Consider the following 18,569-nt stretch of genomic DNA (forward strand, 5'->3'; position numbering starts at 1 on the left):
TTAATTTTTTCCTAAGTCTTGTTTCATTGACTGTTTGGAGTATTAGTTATATTGGATTGAATGGCGTCAAAAGAAAACAGAAGCTGCAAGACACACAAAGGTGCTTGGTTGCAACCCTTAAGGTGAGAATTGTACATTGAAAGCGGAGGCTTTCACACCTGTTTTGCGCAGTAGCAAACAGGACACCTAACTATATAGGCAGTGGGAGAATGGATACAAGAATTTTGTGTGTGTGTGTGTGTGTGAAATGGGAAGGTGAGGCTGCTTCCACTCTATATCAGTGCACTTAAAACATGGCAACCCTAGCTTGATTTTAAATTCAGTTGATACTACTTGTATATGGCCAATATTTTCTACGAAAAGAAAGCATAATTTTTTTGCAATCCAATGTATTATCATTGCTATGTTTAGCGTTTCTCTTTTTCTGACATCCACCTGACGTGAACTGAATTTAGAGGCCACAGTTAAGCTTGCACCTTCTACATAGTTCCAGTGCATTCATTCTGCAGTGTAAGTACGGTAGTAGGTCAGATTTAGGCTGATTGAAGATGTGCTTGACAATGCAGCAGTGACCATATGCCTTTATCTTACTTGAGGTGCTGTATTTAAGGATAACGGATATTGCTAGTTAAACTAGATGCTAGACATGATATCATGAAACAATGTTCACTAGATGTTGGATTCTATTAAGCACCTTTACATATAGATGTTTAGCTTCAAGCACCCATATGTATGATATACTATCTGTATAAAGGGAGGACTGTTTGTCCTCCCAGGAACTGGAAATGGAAAGAAGCAGTACCATGGTAGAAGAGAACGGATGTCTTTGCAAGGCACCAATCAGCAATTTCATAGCCTTTTCCAAATTGCTTTGTCAACAGATTGCTCCAGGCGTTCTTAACCTTTCACACCATAATTATCAATTACTTGCTTCAAGAGGAATAATCCTATTTTGAAAAAAACTTTTTACTGACAAAGATTTAACACAAAAACCAAAATTATGATCTACCTTTGAGCAAATCATTTGCATTATTAGAAATACAGTCTTTAGACACATACAGTAAAATACATCAAGTTGCTGGTAGGAACCATTTTTCCCATTCACATACAGATATGAAATGTAAAAAAGCCAATACTACTAAAGTATTGTAAAGACACAAATTTGGGAGGGGGAGAAAATTAAACTTGTGTCCCATGCAAAATGTAATTAGATACAAGGCACCAATTTTTTTATCTTAAAAAAATTGTTCACAAAGCTTTATCGGTAGGCAAAACAAATCCCACAACTTCCACCCCATTCATACAAATTTTCAGTCAGCAATACTGTTTAAATGTGGCTGCAGTTTGTGTTGGGGATAATTTGCTGACATTCAAAACATTTTCTCCTATCACACATACCTGGCACACAAAGCATATTAGTAAAATGGATCTTTACAATCAGAAAGAGACAACATGTATGTTTTTAAAGTTCTCCTTGTGAGTCCATAGGACACATTTAACACCAATTTTATTTGTAAGGTTTAACTGATAGGCATGTTATAGTTTCCCTGAAGTGCACGCACACACCTAGGGCAATATCTAATGCTTGTCATACTTGGAGGAGACCCACTGCTCCAAGGATGACTTGCCACTGGATATCACCTCTATACTGTAGTTCAAAAGCAAATAAAAACAAGCATCTGCACAGTTCAACTTTGCAGTATAATAGTGAGTTGTTTGCTAGGATGCTCTTCAAATCAACTTGTTTGCTTTGTAAAGTTAGGACTATTTCCCCCGTGCCTGTAGGAAACTTTTGATATAAAAGGATTCCATTAATATTTCCCCTTTTCTGCCCAAATTTAAAGAACAACTTAGTTGGTTGAAATTCTATATCTAAAATATGAAAGAACAAGTGAATAAATAGGCCTCTGTCCTCCTCTGCCTTTATTTTAATAAAAACGGAAGGTGGTTCTCTGTTTTAAAACACTAGGGTTGCAGAGATACAAGGGGAAACCCATTGTTATACTTAATATGGACCTGTCCCTGAAAATACGGTAGCAATCCTTTGTGGAGTATTCTCCCATATCCCTCAATAACACTTAGGCACACCCATCCTCATGACATTGTATATCTCTCTCTCCCCCCCCCCCCAATTGCTGGGCCAAAGAAACAGTGTGCTGTCATACCATAGGTTGTGTGCCAAAATGTAGTGATAGGGGGAATATTTGACCTGGGGATGCCATTTTTGTCAAGGGCAATGTCTAAATCTGGGCAGTAATTCAAGTGGTCCAAATTTGTTGAAGACCGTTAGTTCCTATTTCAAAGCCTTTTAGTTTTGATCACTGCCTGCTTGCACTTCCACAGACTTCTAAGACTGAGAAATCTTTCTTCAAGCTAATAAAACCGTTAGCTATCCTAATAAAGACTCATTTTCAAAAACTTGATGTACTGAATTGCTCCATTATTCTTAATTTTTTTGTAGCTAGTTTTAGCTATAGACACACAACTAGTTTTGCTCTATTGATAACGGGAACACTTGTTACACCCAACTTATTCCTGTGTGTATATGTCTTATAGCCGGATCCTAAACATATTTACTCAGAAATAATTCTCACTGAGTTAAATGGGCTTGCTTCCTAGCAAGCATGTTTAGGAGCCTAAACCTTAAAGTAAACTGAATGATTTCCATGGGTTAACAAATGTGGATGTGCTTTTGGTCATATTCTACAGGTACACGGTGGCTCTTGGGAGAAGTGAAGCACCATTCAGTGCTAAAAGTTTTTCAGGGTTAACACATATGCAACAAAGGAGCTGAATGCTAAGAAAATTAACACGGGAAGACAGGTTAACTGATTGGTTATTCTGTTAGGCTTCTTTGTAATGGTAAGATATGGAACTATCAAGAATGCCAATTGTTATCACATTTTCTGTCAACCAGGACACTTTAAAACAGTGTACAGCATAGCAAGAGCACTGCTAGCAGTGGACAGATATAAAAGAAACAGCATAAAAAATGCTATACGCTATCGCTTCCAAATAAAAGCTAATTATTACAGAAACCTCACAGTGTTGGAAACAGCAAGCACAATTCAAAAGCACGGTTCCTTCTTTCCCTATCAAGGTAATTTTCGATTGCACTCGTTTCCACATCTCGTGCCACCCCATTAATCACATGAGAGGCAACTACTGTCCAAATCTGCTTAGGAAACAAAGCATTCATGGTACCTATACAACCCTCCCACCAACCCTATGCATCTAATTTAGGTGTCAGCTGTACCTACTCAAAAACTTTAAAATGTTTGAAATACCCAGTCAAAAGATGAGTATTAACAGTGGGCTTGCCAGCTCCTCCACCAATCTCTAGCTACACCTTTAACAGCAGCTTGATGTGGAGGCAACAGTAGGTGATAAGAGTTTATCTTCATGCTGTGAAAAGCTTCACATGCTGTTGTCTGCACATCAAGTTGCTACTAATGATCAGTTTAGTTTGTGGTCAGTTGGCAGCCATACTACTGAGAAATCTGGTTTCATAGCTACATTCAGTAGTGGGTGGTGCAGGTGGGGCTGCATTGCTCTCCTGGCTCCCAAATACTGCAGTGCTGCCACTTGCTGGAAGGGGAAGGGGCAAGGCAGTGGGGAGCTCAGCACTCTGCACAGGAGCCCTGTTGTTTTGCCACCTCCTCGTGGTAAATGGCAGCAATGCAGTCTTTGGAAGCCAGAACAGCAATGCAGCCCCATCTGCTACTGGCTGTATCTACTGCAATGCTGCATCATGATTTGTAGGGATTCAGCTATCTATATTTAAAAAAACACTGTTGTGTCTGCTCTCAGACAATGAGTACGAGCTGAGCTTCATTAACTGAATTTCTTACAAGGGATGCTTGCCGATAGAGCTTTCTGGAGTATCAGACATGCCTGATCCAGTACACCTGAACTTTTTACTACCAGTCCAAATTGCAGACCAATGTCTACTGGAATCAGTGTGTGCTGCACAGTCCCAAATCACGGCTGTGTGTAACAAACCCCTGCTACTTTCTCCCTATTTCCAATGCAAGAAGGGGCAAACCCTTAGATTTTTGTCATTTTTGTAAATTTGCCATTTACTCGTATCAGGAAGCTATCAATGGACTTGGAAAGATGGGTTCACAGTAGCCACAGAAAGCAAGAAAGCACTTGAGAAAAACCTGTGCACACCAGACACATGCCAATCTTTTTGAAATCCATTTCCCCCAGAAATTTCTAATTTACATTGAAAGCTGAATCCTATACTGAGCAGAAGCTCTTGTGGCAAGAGACTATCTTCAGGAATTTTGAAAAGGCCTGTGCTCTTCTCCAGAATTGTTTACTGAAATGCATGTGTTCTACTCTAACAGAGGAACCTTTTCGCAGATAAACACTGATATTTGATCATTACAATTGCAGGATTAGAGGAAGCTCAGCATCCATGTCAGAGTCAAACTTCACCGGATTTACAATGATGCTACAGCATATGGATTTCTGCCACAATTTAACTGGCCTGTTTCTTATGAGCAGTTAGGGGTATGATTTCTTGATACAACTGGTGGCAAAAAAGAGCCCCGAAAGCCTAGTTACAAACCCAAGAAAAGTTACCTTTATCTTTGTTAAGTTAATACACAATTGTGGGATTTTTATGCTATCGTATCATTATTTCCAAGTTCCAAAGCAACAAGTTGTTCATTTAGCCACACAGAGTCCTGTGCTTTCTAAGTATGTCCTTTCTACAGAGATGCAACAGTGGTAATAGTTAAGGTCACCAAGAGCTCTTAATGGTAACTCAACATAGGATAGCATACTAATGAATTGTCATATCTTGTTGGTCATGTGCATGTGACTAAGCATACTGTGATGACAAACACTCACAGTTTGGAGCTAGTTTTCTGGGGGTTAGAGAAGAGAATGAGGATGGATACCCTTCCCATTGCCCCCAAAAACACTACGCAAGGGAAACTGCTGACTGGGAGGAAGTTGACAAAATTCAGGACACTATTAGGGCCTCTTCTTGCTTTATCTGTGTGAGGGCTGCTACTTCCCTGTCCTTTGTCCCTGTTCTTTGCATCTGAAAAGTTGCTATGCACTTAGGGCAAGAGTTGATATGTTCCAATAGCAGCAGAAGAAAAAGAAAACGAGTAATTAGTACAGGAAATCTAATCCTCAACTGTGAAACTGGGTGGAGTCACGTGACCAATTCATATGGTGATCATCATGTTACAGCCAATACATAAGGAAAGCCCCAAAAGCCAAGGCTAACCCAGAACATCTGCAATCATTACAGAGGAAAATGTAGACTGTAAGTTCAGTCTAAGTTTTTGTCCTATTAGAAGATGCTGAAAATAGAAGGGAAGAAAAATAGTTTCTCTAATTTTTAGTACATACTCAAAATATGTGACATATTGAGAGTTCTGTATAATTTCAGCTTTTGTTCATTCCAAGAAACTGGAATGACTACAGGGGACAAAAGATGAAATGCCCATTACAAAAATAATTAACAAGGGTTGATGAACACATTTCCCTAGTGTAAAAAATCTTAGCATGTGTTTTAGTACAGTACAACACCATCTACCCAAATTACGCTGGGTTAGAAAGATGGATGGTGACTATATTATACACTGGCTACGTTATTTACACCAAGAGGTGTAACAACAGTTCACCACATCAAGAGATCAAGGATTAGGTCAGCTGTGCCGATTCATTCTTTTTCTGGAGGAATTGTTATATTTATGGTCAGTTTGATGGCTTTATATCCTGGTTGTACACAGAAATTTGAATGCACCTACTTTTCCATGCCATAATGATTTCTCTTTGAAAGAAGATAAATAGTCCTAGACATTGGAGGCTGTTACTCTTTGTTTTGTTTAGAGGAGGAAGGGTTTTACAAATACATCTGTCCTTAAAAAAAATAGATGTTCTGCTACAATCTCATAGAACAGTTGCACATAGGAGGCCCACTTCTCCAGACTGTGGATCCAAATAATTCCTGCAGCAGTATTTGTTCCCGCCAAGATGAGTGAACTCCAAAAGGCTTTTAAAAAAATAAAATAAAAATAAGCCAGTTGATGCTTCCTTTCAGGGGAGTGTCAGTCTTCTATCTTTATCATTGTGTTTGGACGGCACCTGAGCTTGAAGTTGTGTTTCTGAGATACTTGCTTTGCCCTGCACGGTTCTTTGAGTATAAAAAAGAATGTAGGCCTGGGTTTTGCATACCTCCTCCACACTACATACATTCAGTTTGGAGTCATTGCAGTGGATCCAAAACCCTAAAAAGGAGAGAAACACAATTTATTAATGGCAAATAATTTTTTTGAACTGGTCCATAGACAAATGAACCCTTGAACTTCTGTAGCACTTCGACAGAAGCTACAGAGAGAACCACAATATAATGTGCCCATTTGTATTAAACAGCAGCTCCATGTGCTCAAAAGCAAGCCATTTTTGAAACTCAATGGGACTTTCAAAAGCAGTTTTTGACATACCATGGTTCTGCTGCTCTTCAAGGAATATAAGTAAAGAATTCCAATAAGCAATCCCAAACATATGGCTGCTCCTAAAAGGGGCTTTCTGGGTCTCAGCCAAATATACTGCTATGTTATCTAAGCTTCCCCATTTTATAGTGTTATCCTGGATAAAATTCAAGAAAAGATAATTGTAATTCTGCTTTTCTCCAGATGGCTGGGGAAATATGCTGTATTAACATTATGAAGGGAGATGCAAGACAATAAGGAAGTGTGGATGTTCTCCATTCAGTGTGAATTTATCATCTGAACAAGTCTGCTTATAGTTTGGAGAAAGAGAAATAGCAATTCACTGAGCAAGCAAAATAGTTTAATTCAATGTGGATATTAAGTAAAAGAAAAACAGAATATGACTTTTCTTTTTTAGAGCAAGCAATATAATCTATTCTGAATGACTACAAGCAAGAAGAAAAGCAGTTTAATTCCTAGTGCTACCAGCAGATATACTACTAGCGATGTACTGTGGAAACAGCTATAATATTGCAGAAAACAAATACATTTTTAAGAAGCGGTAATTCTACAAGATGCAATCAGTTAAAAATTTCTCCCTATAACAAGGCACACGCACCTCCCTCTGTGTTGTAGCAATATGCCGTGTAATGTCCTGAGCCAAACCCTTTCCCGTGATGCATCACCACAGCCGAGAGGTCATAGACAAAGGTCTCTTTGTCAAGAGAAGAGAGTGTGTCCCTGCAGCAGTAAGGTTCCATGTTTAATACCTGGTCAAAGAGGACATGGACCCCAATCTTCTCACGGTGATTACGCCCAGACCACCTGCAATACAAAGGCATGCAATCAAAAGGGCTTCTTTTAAAAATGGCAGAGGCGTTGACAGCTGTAGCAAAGCTATAACAAGATTTCAAAGAATTATGATATTCTGGATAGTGTACTTGATGAAAAATGGTCCTAATTTACTGCACTTAATATAGTCGGTCTTACAATATGAGGTACAGGGCTTTTTACATGCTTTTGTAAAACATATTTCTTCAACAATATTATTCCATGCAATACATTTTGAAAACTGTTCTGCTTTTATTTTCAAAGTACTTTAATTATTTTCTGAAACTGATTATCAATAAACTATTATTTAGTAAAGGACTATAATCATTAGGCTTACCGTAGTAGTGATTCAAAGTAGCTTCCTAGGTCATTAGCAATTGCATTTTAGTAAACTCAAAAATAATTATATTACCAACTAGAAATAAAAATACATCTCCAAGTTGGGAAGAATTATTTTCTGCCTTCTTGCTTTCTTAGAAATGTAAGATGGGCAAGTCAATACTATTTAGTGGATGTAAGTTGGCCCAATAAAAGAACTCCCATTCTTAGGCATAAATATTACAAAAGGGTATTTCCTGCTAAAAGACAGGCATGCTACACAGCTCAGTCTAATTAAAGAATCTTGTTCTGAGGTTTTAAATATCTGAAAAAAATGGATACAATAAACAAAACACACTTTGTGTAAAATCTCAACCCTGGAGGTGGCCAAAATAGAGATCCTCTTTGACATAAAATTCAGCAGAATTGCACAATTATCTACAATCACAACCTGCTATGGAATATCCACTAACAGTGAATAGTGATGACATTTAAAACAAGCTAATACTGGATTCAGAATTCTCATTTTTAGGTGGAAAGGATAAGCTTGTTCATTTGGTTACAATTTCACCTGTTTAACAGATGTCAGCTTTCCATTATGCTTTCATAATAACATATTGCGGCTGCAAACCCACGAACTGCTGCAGTTGTGCTGTCACTTCTTTCCACAAATGTGTCTATTCAAACTTACTCCACTGGTGCTCCTATGGTAGTCAAAAGGCTGAGTCAATTCCTCCCACATCCACCCCCCAGGAGGACATCAGCAGCCTTTAATGCCAGTCTGAAAGACAAATCTCTTCACTGCCCTGCAGATTCATGACTACAGTACTTGGAAGAATTCCAGCTTGCAATAACTTGAATCCATTTACAGTATCGGAAGAACAATCAACAGGAGTTCAAGCATAGCGCTTGGAAAGAAGTAGGGATGTGAATTCAGAGGCACAAATGCACATTGCAATACAGTGGATAATATTGTGCTAGAACGGTTCTAAAACAAACAAGGAGCCTCTTACTGTGTGCATCAGATCTTTCTTTAACAAATGGGTGCTTCATCTGTGCTCTGTTCTGACAGAGAATCAAAAAGGGACATGAAACATTCTTGCATTTCTCTTCAAAAGTAAAAGGTATGTAAGAGTGCCATTTAATAAAACTTCCAGTACAGTGGAACCTCGGTTTATGAACACCTCGGTTTACGAATTTTCGGTTTACGAACGCCGCGGACCCATCTGGAACGGATTAATTCACTTTCCATTACTTTCAATGGGAAAGTTCGCTTCAGTTTATGAACGCTTCAGTTTATGAACAGACTTCCGGAACCAATTACACCCATGCTTTGGGTTAAGTACGCTTCAGGTTGAGTACTCCGCGGACCCGTCTGGAAAGGATTAATTCACTTTCCATTACTTTCAATGGGAAAATTCGCTTCAGTTTATGAACGCTTCAGTTTATGAACAGACTTCATAAACCAATTGTGTTCATAAACCGAGGTACTACTGTAATAATATAAAAATTATATCCATAGCATGGTTTCAGATACAAAGGTGATCCTTTATTTTCCCGTCCACCTCCAATTCACCTGAATCGTTTAAGGTGCAGCCGGAGGACCTGAGGTAGCCTGTAGATCATTAACTGCTTTTTAGCTTCACTTAGAATAAGAGGTTTGGGAGAAGATTTCCGCCGTTTGCCTATGTAACAATTAAAAAAGGACAAAGCAAAGGTCAAGTTACAGCTTTCTGTCTTTGAAAGAGAAAATTACCAACAGCAAGTCTTCTATCTTTCCACTTTCAGCAGCCGGAAACTAACGATAAAGCTGCAAAGTGTGAATGCTATGGGAACATCTGCTCAGGTCTCTCTCAGCAACTCTATCAGTACATGAAGTTTGAACCACATGAGTTTGCTGGAAATTTGAAACATGCGTTATTTCCTCTTGCAAGTCATTTTTCAATAATCTGTTTACAGTTTCATGCTGCTTATTTGAAAATTATTTTCAGCCCAATGGTAAGCACTTTTACTTAGATCCAAGTCCCATGAAGTTCTATAGGATAAACTCCCTTGCTTAATGACGACGCCTGCAGAGGAGAGAGACTGATGGAGCCACCAGGTTAGGAATGATGAAGACATTTTCTCCAACTAGTATTTTAAAGTAAACTCTACTAAAACATACACACATCACATAGCACCACGGTTAGTAATTTCTACGCTTTAACATTTCAGAGTAATTCAAAGCTTCTAAAAACACAACTATGTAAATACACTTTGCACATTGTCAATTCAGATGCAAACAGCAAACCATGGTTTGATTAAACCAGGAAATTACTCATTCAGATGAGTGTGTAAGAGGAGGAGAGTATGTGCAAACGTAGGGCTAATCATACAAACTATGGTTTGGAGGAGGACTGGAAGCATTACTTCTAAACCTACTCTTAAATCTTTTAAGATGCCAGAAGACTCTTTGTTTATATCTAAAAAAAAAACCATATGTCATCGAAGTCTTTTCCACAGCTGCCCATTCTACTGTGATACCAATCCCTAGAAAACCTATTTAAAAATAAATGACAAATACCCACCTGAACCTACCGTCATACCTCGGTTTGCAACCGCAGTCGCTCCCCGATGCACGCTTCTGCGCATGCGCGAAGCGGCGATAGAGCACTTCTGCGCACGTGCGTGCTGCGCAGATCACTTCTGCGCATCCGAGCACCGCAGAACCTGGATGTAAACACTTCTGGGTCCGCGGTGGTCAGAAACCGAAGCGGTCGCAAACCGAGGTATAACTGTATTTCGATATAGGAAGTCTGAATAAAAACCATTTCCAGCCATACATTATGGTTGACATCTATAGTTTCTCCTTGATCATTTATGATTTATATCCTATTCTAAAAGTAATAGTTCCCTATATTAATTATCTCAAAAAGTATCCCAAGGTTTTTATCTCTGCAACCTCAATACACACTATTTTTGAGACTACTGTACATAGCAACTTTGAATAATTATCAAAAAGGAAACATACGGTATCTTGAATTTGGCAAAGTGTGCTTGGCAAAAAATTATAGTTATGTACCCCAATCCTAGGACAGCAATCCACAAATAAAATTGGAGATAATATGCAAGCACGGGTGTATTAACGTGTTTCCAAGGTACTATCGTACTGACAAATACAAAGCAAAGCTTCAAATGCAAAAAATCCTCAATGTCAATGTTTAAAAACAGGCCACTCTTTGTCTTCATGATTATACAAAAAAGAACACATGAAAATGTGTGTGGCTAAATGCTTGAGGAAGGCTACAACAGTGAAGTATGGCGTTTCCTATAGTGAAGAACCCCTTACCTAAGTCTCTCAAATTCCTTTCCAGTTTTTAATAGCACCCTGAAACAAAACAAAGAACCAACCCAAATTCGGCCAAAACCAACCCAAGCAACTTTTAATCTGCAATTGAAACTTCCTTAAACCAGACAGAAGCCTGTCACCTGTGCAGAAGCTGTCACCAAGAAGGGTGGGAGGGAACAGTTCTCTCCAATACAGAAAGAATGGAATGGCTCTGTAAGTTCAGCAGATCAATTGGGTATGCTAACTTCCCAATTTCTATAATTACATAATTTTATTGTTATCAGTTTCTTTTGAAAAGCAAACAACACAGTTCCAGCCTTCCTGCATTTTCACCATAAACATGCATAACCTTAGCATTGGATGATGGAATCACTGTAGTTGTTATTCTTCTGGAGACATTACTGCTTTTCCTCAATGAGCTTTCCTTTCTGTTTTTCAGAACATAAAAGACCCTAAAAAGAGCAGGTTCTTCCTACTCCTGTGCCTCTACCCTATTCGGCTAAGAGAACTCCGTTTTAACAATCTGGCTAATAATAATAATAATAATAATAATAATAATAATAATAATAATATAGGACTTCTTCCCATTACTTTCAGTAACATTTCAGTATAGTTCTAAGTGGAGTAAAACCCATTTACATTCAGTGATGTTCAGCATCAATATCGCTGATGGAACTATAAAGCATTATTTATTATTAACAATTTTTTTATTCGGAGTTGTTGAATGGAAGGTTAAGAACTGTGGAAGGAGCACCTGTTATGGTGCCACCAGGCACAATGGAAAATTAAATCTGTAAGTAACACAACAGTCTTTCACTTACTGTTGCACTGGTCACATGCATAAATCCTTCCTTCCAAAGCTTCTGTTTCTGTGAATTTGGCCAACATTTCAGTCAGCATGCACTCCGTCTGATTAACAGGCACAATCCCTTTGTTGATGGAGTGATACCGTTCAGGAAATTCCAGGGAAAGATCCCAGAAAGGTTCCACAGTATTAGATTTATAGTTACATGTTATACAGGTGACCTAGCAAGAAAAGATTTATTTATTAAAACATACATTTATACAGATACCTTCTCATAAGACACTGTGAGGCCAGTGAGTGAGGTTTAGCAGCCAAGAAAATATGGCTTATTCTGTGCTCTAAGTCTGTAACAATCTGTAAGAGAGAGGTTGTGCTTGGAAATTCCCAGATATGGACAGAGAGGCATCTTCAGAATAATTTCTATCGTTTGATCATACTGCCTTTGTACAACTCTCTAGCCTAAGAATGAATTTAGTCCTACTGTAATCTATGGCTACTATAACTTCAATTCTGTTAAAATGAAGTTCTTAATAGGCCTGAATTATTTGCTCAAATTAAAACTTTTCATTCAAAATATATATATTTAAAAATTCAACTCCATTAAGTAATTCTTCTAACTTGATTTATTGATAAATGCCCATTATCTATTTAATTTTCTTCATCGCTATAATGCGTTGCAGAATATAGTTCTTCAGTTTATTGGTATGTTCAAGAGGATTTTATGTTATATGATACCTATATTGCTGTTTAGTGGGTAATAGGTTTGTTTTCGTTAATTGCTTCACCAAGAAGAACTGATGTATTTTACCCAGTTTGCTAGACCAAACCTGTGAAAAGACGCATACTGCAACATACAGCTCCAATTTATAACTAAAGCCAATGGCATTATATGCACTGATTTCCTCCCTGACTTCCAGTTACCGTATAAGGAAAGCAAAGTAAGGTATGTTGATCTGGATGTAATGACATGAACCAGAAAGTGGGGTGGGGTCAGAGCTTGTGAGGAAAGGAATCTTGAATGTCCAAGATTCACTCATGTAATGCCAAGCCACCACAGCATGGTGTTACATGAGAACTACCTATAATATCTACTTAGAGTATTATTTGGCTAGGAGCTTCTGAATGAGGAACATAATATTATGTTATTTTGCAAAAATGAAAACAAAAACAGGAGTGGGGGAGAAAACTCTGCCTCATTCTCCCAGAAGATTCTGATGGGTTAACAATGTAGTTTGCAAAAGCCAAGTGGAAGCAGCCACGAGCACCAAACTAGGAGGAGGAAAAAAAATAGTGCTGCAATCATGCTTTGCAAAAAAAACACAAAAAACCCACACCCATTATATAAACAAAGTCTATCTATCCCCAGCCATATTTGGAATAGTACGGTAAGTATAAACTATAGCAAAGACTCTAACATTGTTCTGCTAGCAGCATGAGTTGCTGAAAAGGGAAATTAATCCCCCCCACCTGAGTCTTCTGCTAAACCTCAAAGTCCCCCACAATTGCAATAAAATACTACTACTACTACTACTACTACTATAATTTTGTTCCATTAGAAAAATATGCTGAAAATGACAAATTTCACTTAAGGTATACTAAAAATTCTCCTTTTGCCGGATACATGCATTAATATTTGGTTATTCATAAATACCGTCACCAAAAAGTGTCTCTAGCTTTGATAAATATAAATTTGGCTAACATGCATACCTGACTGAGCAGCTGCCCATGAAAGATGGTGTTCACCACCTTCAGGACCTGCTTGGTGAGCTTCCTCTGTGAAAGAGGGATGAGGATCCTGCGTTTTGTTCCTTCAGATTCCAACTCCTGCTGCACTTTGTCCAACAATTCACAAAGAAATTCCTGAGCATCTTGCTGATCATAACCTCGAAACGCTGGAATCAAACTCCACACAGAGTGCAACATGGCAAAAGGAGAGACCGAGGCCCACTTCCCAGACCACATGACTCTGAAGAGCGTGTGCAGTTCGTGACAGAGAGAGATGTGCTTTGAACTTGGCTCCTTGGGCTGTGTAAGTTCTAAACTTTTGCTTATTGAGGACCCACCATTTAAGCCAGCTGGCAGGCTCTGCCTGCCATATGAACCCAGTTGATCATTCCTCCCTGACTCGGTTGGAGCAGGCCCATTGAGCTGCTTTCCAGACATTCTAGACTTTCCATTCACGGTCTTAGCTAAGAGTTCTTCTGTTTCACAAAGTTCCAGCGTCAAGAAACATTCTCTAAACTTTTGGAGGTGACTTAAAACTTGAAGGATTGAGTTCATATAGCATGTGTTTCCTAGATTCTTTAGTCCAGTCACACCAGGAGTCATTTGAGGCTTACGCCGGTAGGAATAGAATTGTTTGAATTTGCTATTCTGCACTCGTCTTGAGGTAGGGGAACCTGCTTCCATATCTCTGAATTTCCGAGGAATGAGATTCTCTCTGCGGATGTGCGACAAAAGCCTGGCACTTTTTCTTGGAGGCGTGTTTGCCAATTCCTCCAGCAATCTCCGCTTCATTTCTTGACGCCTCTGCCTGGCCACTTCCTTCTTCCTCTCCAGTTCTTCCAATTGTTTCTTTTGTTCTAGCTTTCGCTGGCCTCTAGAACTCTTATCAAACCAGGTCCGTAGAGCTTTTGCTAGCAATGACTGCCGTCTGTACCAGAGAGCTGTAAGCATCTGAGGCTTTCCCTGAGGGGCCCTCTGATGACTGCAAACATCCTCCCCCAAAGCCATTGACCGTAGCGTCCTACCACTTTTAGCAGACGGATCATGCTTCTGGCTTTTAATTGCAGATAGAGAACTTCTAAGCAATTTCAGGTCACCCTCGGGATTATCATTCAACACATAGTCTTCGCAAAGGTAACAAAACACATACAGGTCGTTAACTTCCATAGCCAAAGGATGCCTGGTCTCTTCGAAATGTTTAAGTGCATGATCCTCAATATATCTTCCACAAGCCACATGGGAGCATTTCAGGCAGGCCCAGACAGATTCCGTGGTGTTGCAGTCCATGCAGTGCCACTTCTGGGGGTTCAGAATAGAATGGTCCTGGGCAAGTCGTAGCCGCCCAACATGTTTGCATCTATCCATGTCTCACATAAAGCTCCACTGCTTTAACCTTGCAAAGGAGACAGAAAAGAACTTAAGTAACTGCACACATTAAAAAATACAGTCATATATTATTTTTTAAAACCACCCAAAAAGCCTGGGCAGTGTGTATGGAGGTCCTGGGCTGCCCAGACAACAAGACTACCACCCCTTGGCCTTGCTGATGTGGTCCAAAGGAAAGCAGAGCCATACATTTGGCACCAGCTTGGCTGCAGGAGCTGCTGAAAGGAGACGTACAAGGCGCCATCCTACTGTCTTAGGGACTCCACTAGGGTTTACTCCTTGGCCATATGTTATATAAACAAAATTAAAATTGGACTGTACAATCTCTACACACACAATGGCATGACTCACACATAAAGCTTAAGCATGGTTTAGCATTACAAGGGTTGGCACAGTAAAGTCTTGGGCTTCTGTTCTTCTCCCTTTTCCCCTGTCTTCATCCAGTGTGGCTGCATTTCCACATTTCTTCCTGGCAGCAGTCATGTATAGGGCAGCTCACAGGCCCAAGACTTGTTCACATAATGCTAAGCCATAGTTTAGCACTACATACAAATAAGGTCAATGTCTCATTTGTACGCAACCTAAATTCCATGCCAGGAAAGGCACATTACTGCACAGAAAACATTTATTCACCAGAAATAATATTACTAAATCATGATGTTTTAATAGATGTTTTATCATGTTATTTTTCAAGGCTTAGCTCTTCAAGAAAAAAAGTTATGAATTACCGGTATATGGAGCTTCAGCAATCCTGAGCTGTAGCAAAGACCAGACATTTGCTAAAGATTGTGAGTAAAAAAGCAGTGTTTAACCATGATACCAGGTAAGAAATACCTTGGCCTAGCGGAGCAACAAAGCAGCTGTCATCTCCCTGGGAGGCAGCACGTTCGTGCTGTACCGTGGTCTGGCTTAGTGTTACACGCAAACATGGCCAGTATGTCCACATCTACATATTTGTTTCAATTTAATTCTGAACTAATATTTAAGGATTATTTTTGTTTCCCATTGTTTTGAACTTTCTCAGGAATCTACATCAATTGGTAGAGAACCGCTATAATTTGTGATAGGTGAAAAACAAAATGGAACACTTCTTCCAGAAGCTGTAATTAACATCACACAGTAAGCTCACTTAGCCTTGAAATTCTCCAGAATGAACAGGCTTACAAGTATAACCAGACCTCTTGTGAGCCACAGACAATTTGCAGAGGCATCCTGCCCATCCTTAAACAACAACACTGGCCCAGGAATTCTCTCTGAGGCAGTCAATAAAAATCAAGAGTTAATTAAAAATAGAATTTTAAATCTGATTTTCCAAATGTTTCATATATAGGATTTTTTCTTTTTAAAAATAAAAAAAACATTTTAAAAACTGAATTTAATACCAACAAATATATTTAAACCTGCACTTTAAACCCAAAACATGGCATTCTATCTATTGCCGAATTAAATGCAACCTTTATATTAAAAAAAACAAAAAACTAGGGGAAACATATCTGACTTGGGGCTAAGTATTATAAATAACACCAAAGCCAGATTCACACATCATGGTTCCAGTCCAATATGCCCCCGTTATATCAGACTGGGAATGAGCCTTGTACATGTACACTTCTCCCCTTCCCTCTCTTCAGAAGCCAGTTTCCTGTGATGTCTGAACCAGGGAAATGAAGTTTAAAGCATGCTTCCAAACCCAAATACGACCTTGGATGGACTCTCTAGATTAGTGTTTGCAGGTACCATGTTGCAGTGGTTGTGCTGCAAGCTGGTTAGCTGATTCAAGAATGTGGTGCTGAGAGGTTTCTGCTCAGTCCAATGACACTGTGGTGTCGGATTATGACCAGGCCTCAAATCCCCACTTGGCCATGAAGCTCACTGGGTGACATTGGGCCAGTCCCTGCCTCTCAGTCTAACTTACTTCAATGGGAATTAAATGAGGGGGAGAACCTTGAGCTCCTCGGAGAAAAAGGCGGGATATAAATGCAATAAACAAACAAACAAACCCGCAAGGTTCCGTCCTATACTCCATGCTTCTTAACTTCCTCATTGGGAGTGGAGAAACAGATATGACCCAGTGGACTGGATCCTGAAATCTCTCACCCTTGCAGACCAGTTTGATAGGTGGGCGGGATCCATAGCTGCCAAGTTTTCCCTTTTCTCGCGAGGAAGCCTATTCAGCATAATGGAATTTCCCTTAAAAAAAGGGATAACTTGGCAGCTATGCCGGGATCCATGATGTCAAGTACATTGCTTCCCTTTGCAGAAAAAAAGTTCCTTTGCAGACTTACTTGAACTCGAGCAGATTGCAAAGCAAGATCCCTGCAGCAGGTCCCCGTGGGTGTTGCAGTCAGTGCCAATCAGCTGGTCAGCACGCCTGCAATGCTCCATTTCGGCAGAGATCAACTATGCTTGGGAGCTCTGATTGTGAACTGCAGGAAGCAGCTGATGCGGGACGGGGTGGGCTCTGCTGGCCAAGGAAAAACTGAAAGCAAATGTGAAAGCTCTCAATTATTCCTTTACAGCCATGTTTTCTCCTTTCCGACACCTGATGTCACAGGTGGGTGTGATTTGAGGAATATGGCCCCCGTGACTAAATTAGCAGAGGTTCCCCACTGCGGATCTACATGAAACCATCACAAGTGAGGCAGCCGTAGCTGCGGGTTTTCTCATTCTGCTGCCCAATTAATGAAACTCTCACCTTGTGTGCCTACTTTGTTATCTTTTCAGCACCAGGCAGAGATCTTTTTTTCAAATTTTTCAAATTCATTTTATAATAAAACATACAAGAAAAACAAAAACAATACAGAACAAGTACATAAAAAAATTAAGCAAAATACAAACAAACATATCAATATTTCATTAACTTCATATTTTACTTAACATTGTCTTGAGGACTTCCTCAGATCCCACCCTTCTGATTTTCATTTAAAATTGTTTTTATCCTTAGCTGTTTCATATTTCCAAATTTCATCCATTATCATCTACATCAATTCTTATTTTAAGCTCATATTCATATTTCTAAAACATTCTTCTCTCTTTTTTTTCTTTTTACCTTATTGTCTACCTTCTCCTATCCCTCCCTCCCCAGGCCTCCTCCTGCCACGAGAAGGTCCCAGAGTGAACAGACAGTCGAAGGTGGTCCATTTTATAATTAAACTTCTCCCCCTCTCCCCCCAGAGCCCCCCCTCAGGCAGAGATCTTTTAGTTGCCCCAAGTTTCTAACTGTGAAACAGTGATGACTTTATTGCTGCCAGTTTTTAGTTGCTGACTTCTACTTCAGTTTGTTAATGTTTCCATTGCATCCATTTTATTTCTGTTCTGTAAATTGCTCCAAGAATACTTGGCGACAGAAAATTTCAAAATAAACATACTGGAAAATACACACTTTCATGGGGAAATGTTGGTATACGGTACCTATTCACATCGACAAACATGGCACTAATAAATAAAATAAATGAAAAAAACGGGCTTGTCAACATTTTTAGGACACACAGAATAAATGTACAATGTACACTTATGGCAGAATGTATAAATTGCATTAATTTGTAACATTTCTTTTAAAAGTCTAGCAACTTGGTCAGGGCTATTTGTAAACAGAAAGTTGGTGTTTTAACTTTCAATATAAATGGAAGCTACTGAGTTCTTACATAAAACAAAGTTATACTGTCATTAAGCTATGCTTGTACCTGCAGCATTAATGGAAAAGTGCTGATAATAGCAACAA

At 39.2% G+C, this 18,569-nt stretch overlaps 1 protein-coding gene across 6 annotated transcripts in view; it reads right to left on the reverse strand.

Moving 5' to 3' along the window:
- Positions 1 to 950: 950 nt before the first annotated feature.
- USP49 (ubiquitin specific peptidase 49) overlaps positions 951 to 18,569 on the reverse strand; it is a 48,909-nt gene continuing 31,290 nt past the window's right edge. For 4 of the 6 annotated variants that reach the window (XM_035121765.2, XM_035121763.2, XM_035121764.2 and 1 more), the window contains 6 exons: positions 17,134 to 17,327; positions 13,448 to 14,858; positions 11,757 to 11,961; positions 9,184 to 9,292; positions 7,078 to 7,283; positions 951 to 6,254 (listed from right to left, as the gene is read on the reverse strand). In XM_035121765.2, the coding sequence (XP_034977656.1) occupies positions 6,064 to 6,254; positions 7,078 to 7,283; positions 9,184 to 9,292; positions 11,757 to 11,961; positions 13,448 to 14,830 (2,094 nt within the window). In that variant the 5' untranslated portion in view covers positions 14,831 to 14,858; positions 17,134 to 17,327 and the 3' untranslated portion in view covers positions 951 to 6,063. The remainder of the gene's footprint in view (positions 6,255 to 7,077; positions 7,284 to 9,183; positions 9,293 to 11,756; positions 11,962 to 13,447; positions 14,859 to 17,133; positions 17,328 to 18,569) is intronic. The other 2 variants (XM_035121767.2, XM_060277055.1) reach the window with 2 other exon arrangements.

This window comes from Zootoca vivipara, chromosome 7 (assembly GCF_963506605.1).
Source record: "Zootoca vivipara chromosome 7, rZooViv1.1, whole genome shotgun sequence".
NCBI classification, from domain to species: Eukaryota; Metazoa; Chordata; class Lepidosauria; order Squamata; family Lacertidae; genus Zootoca; species Zootoca vivipara.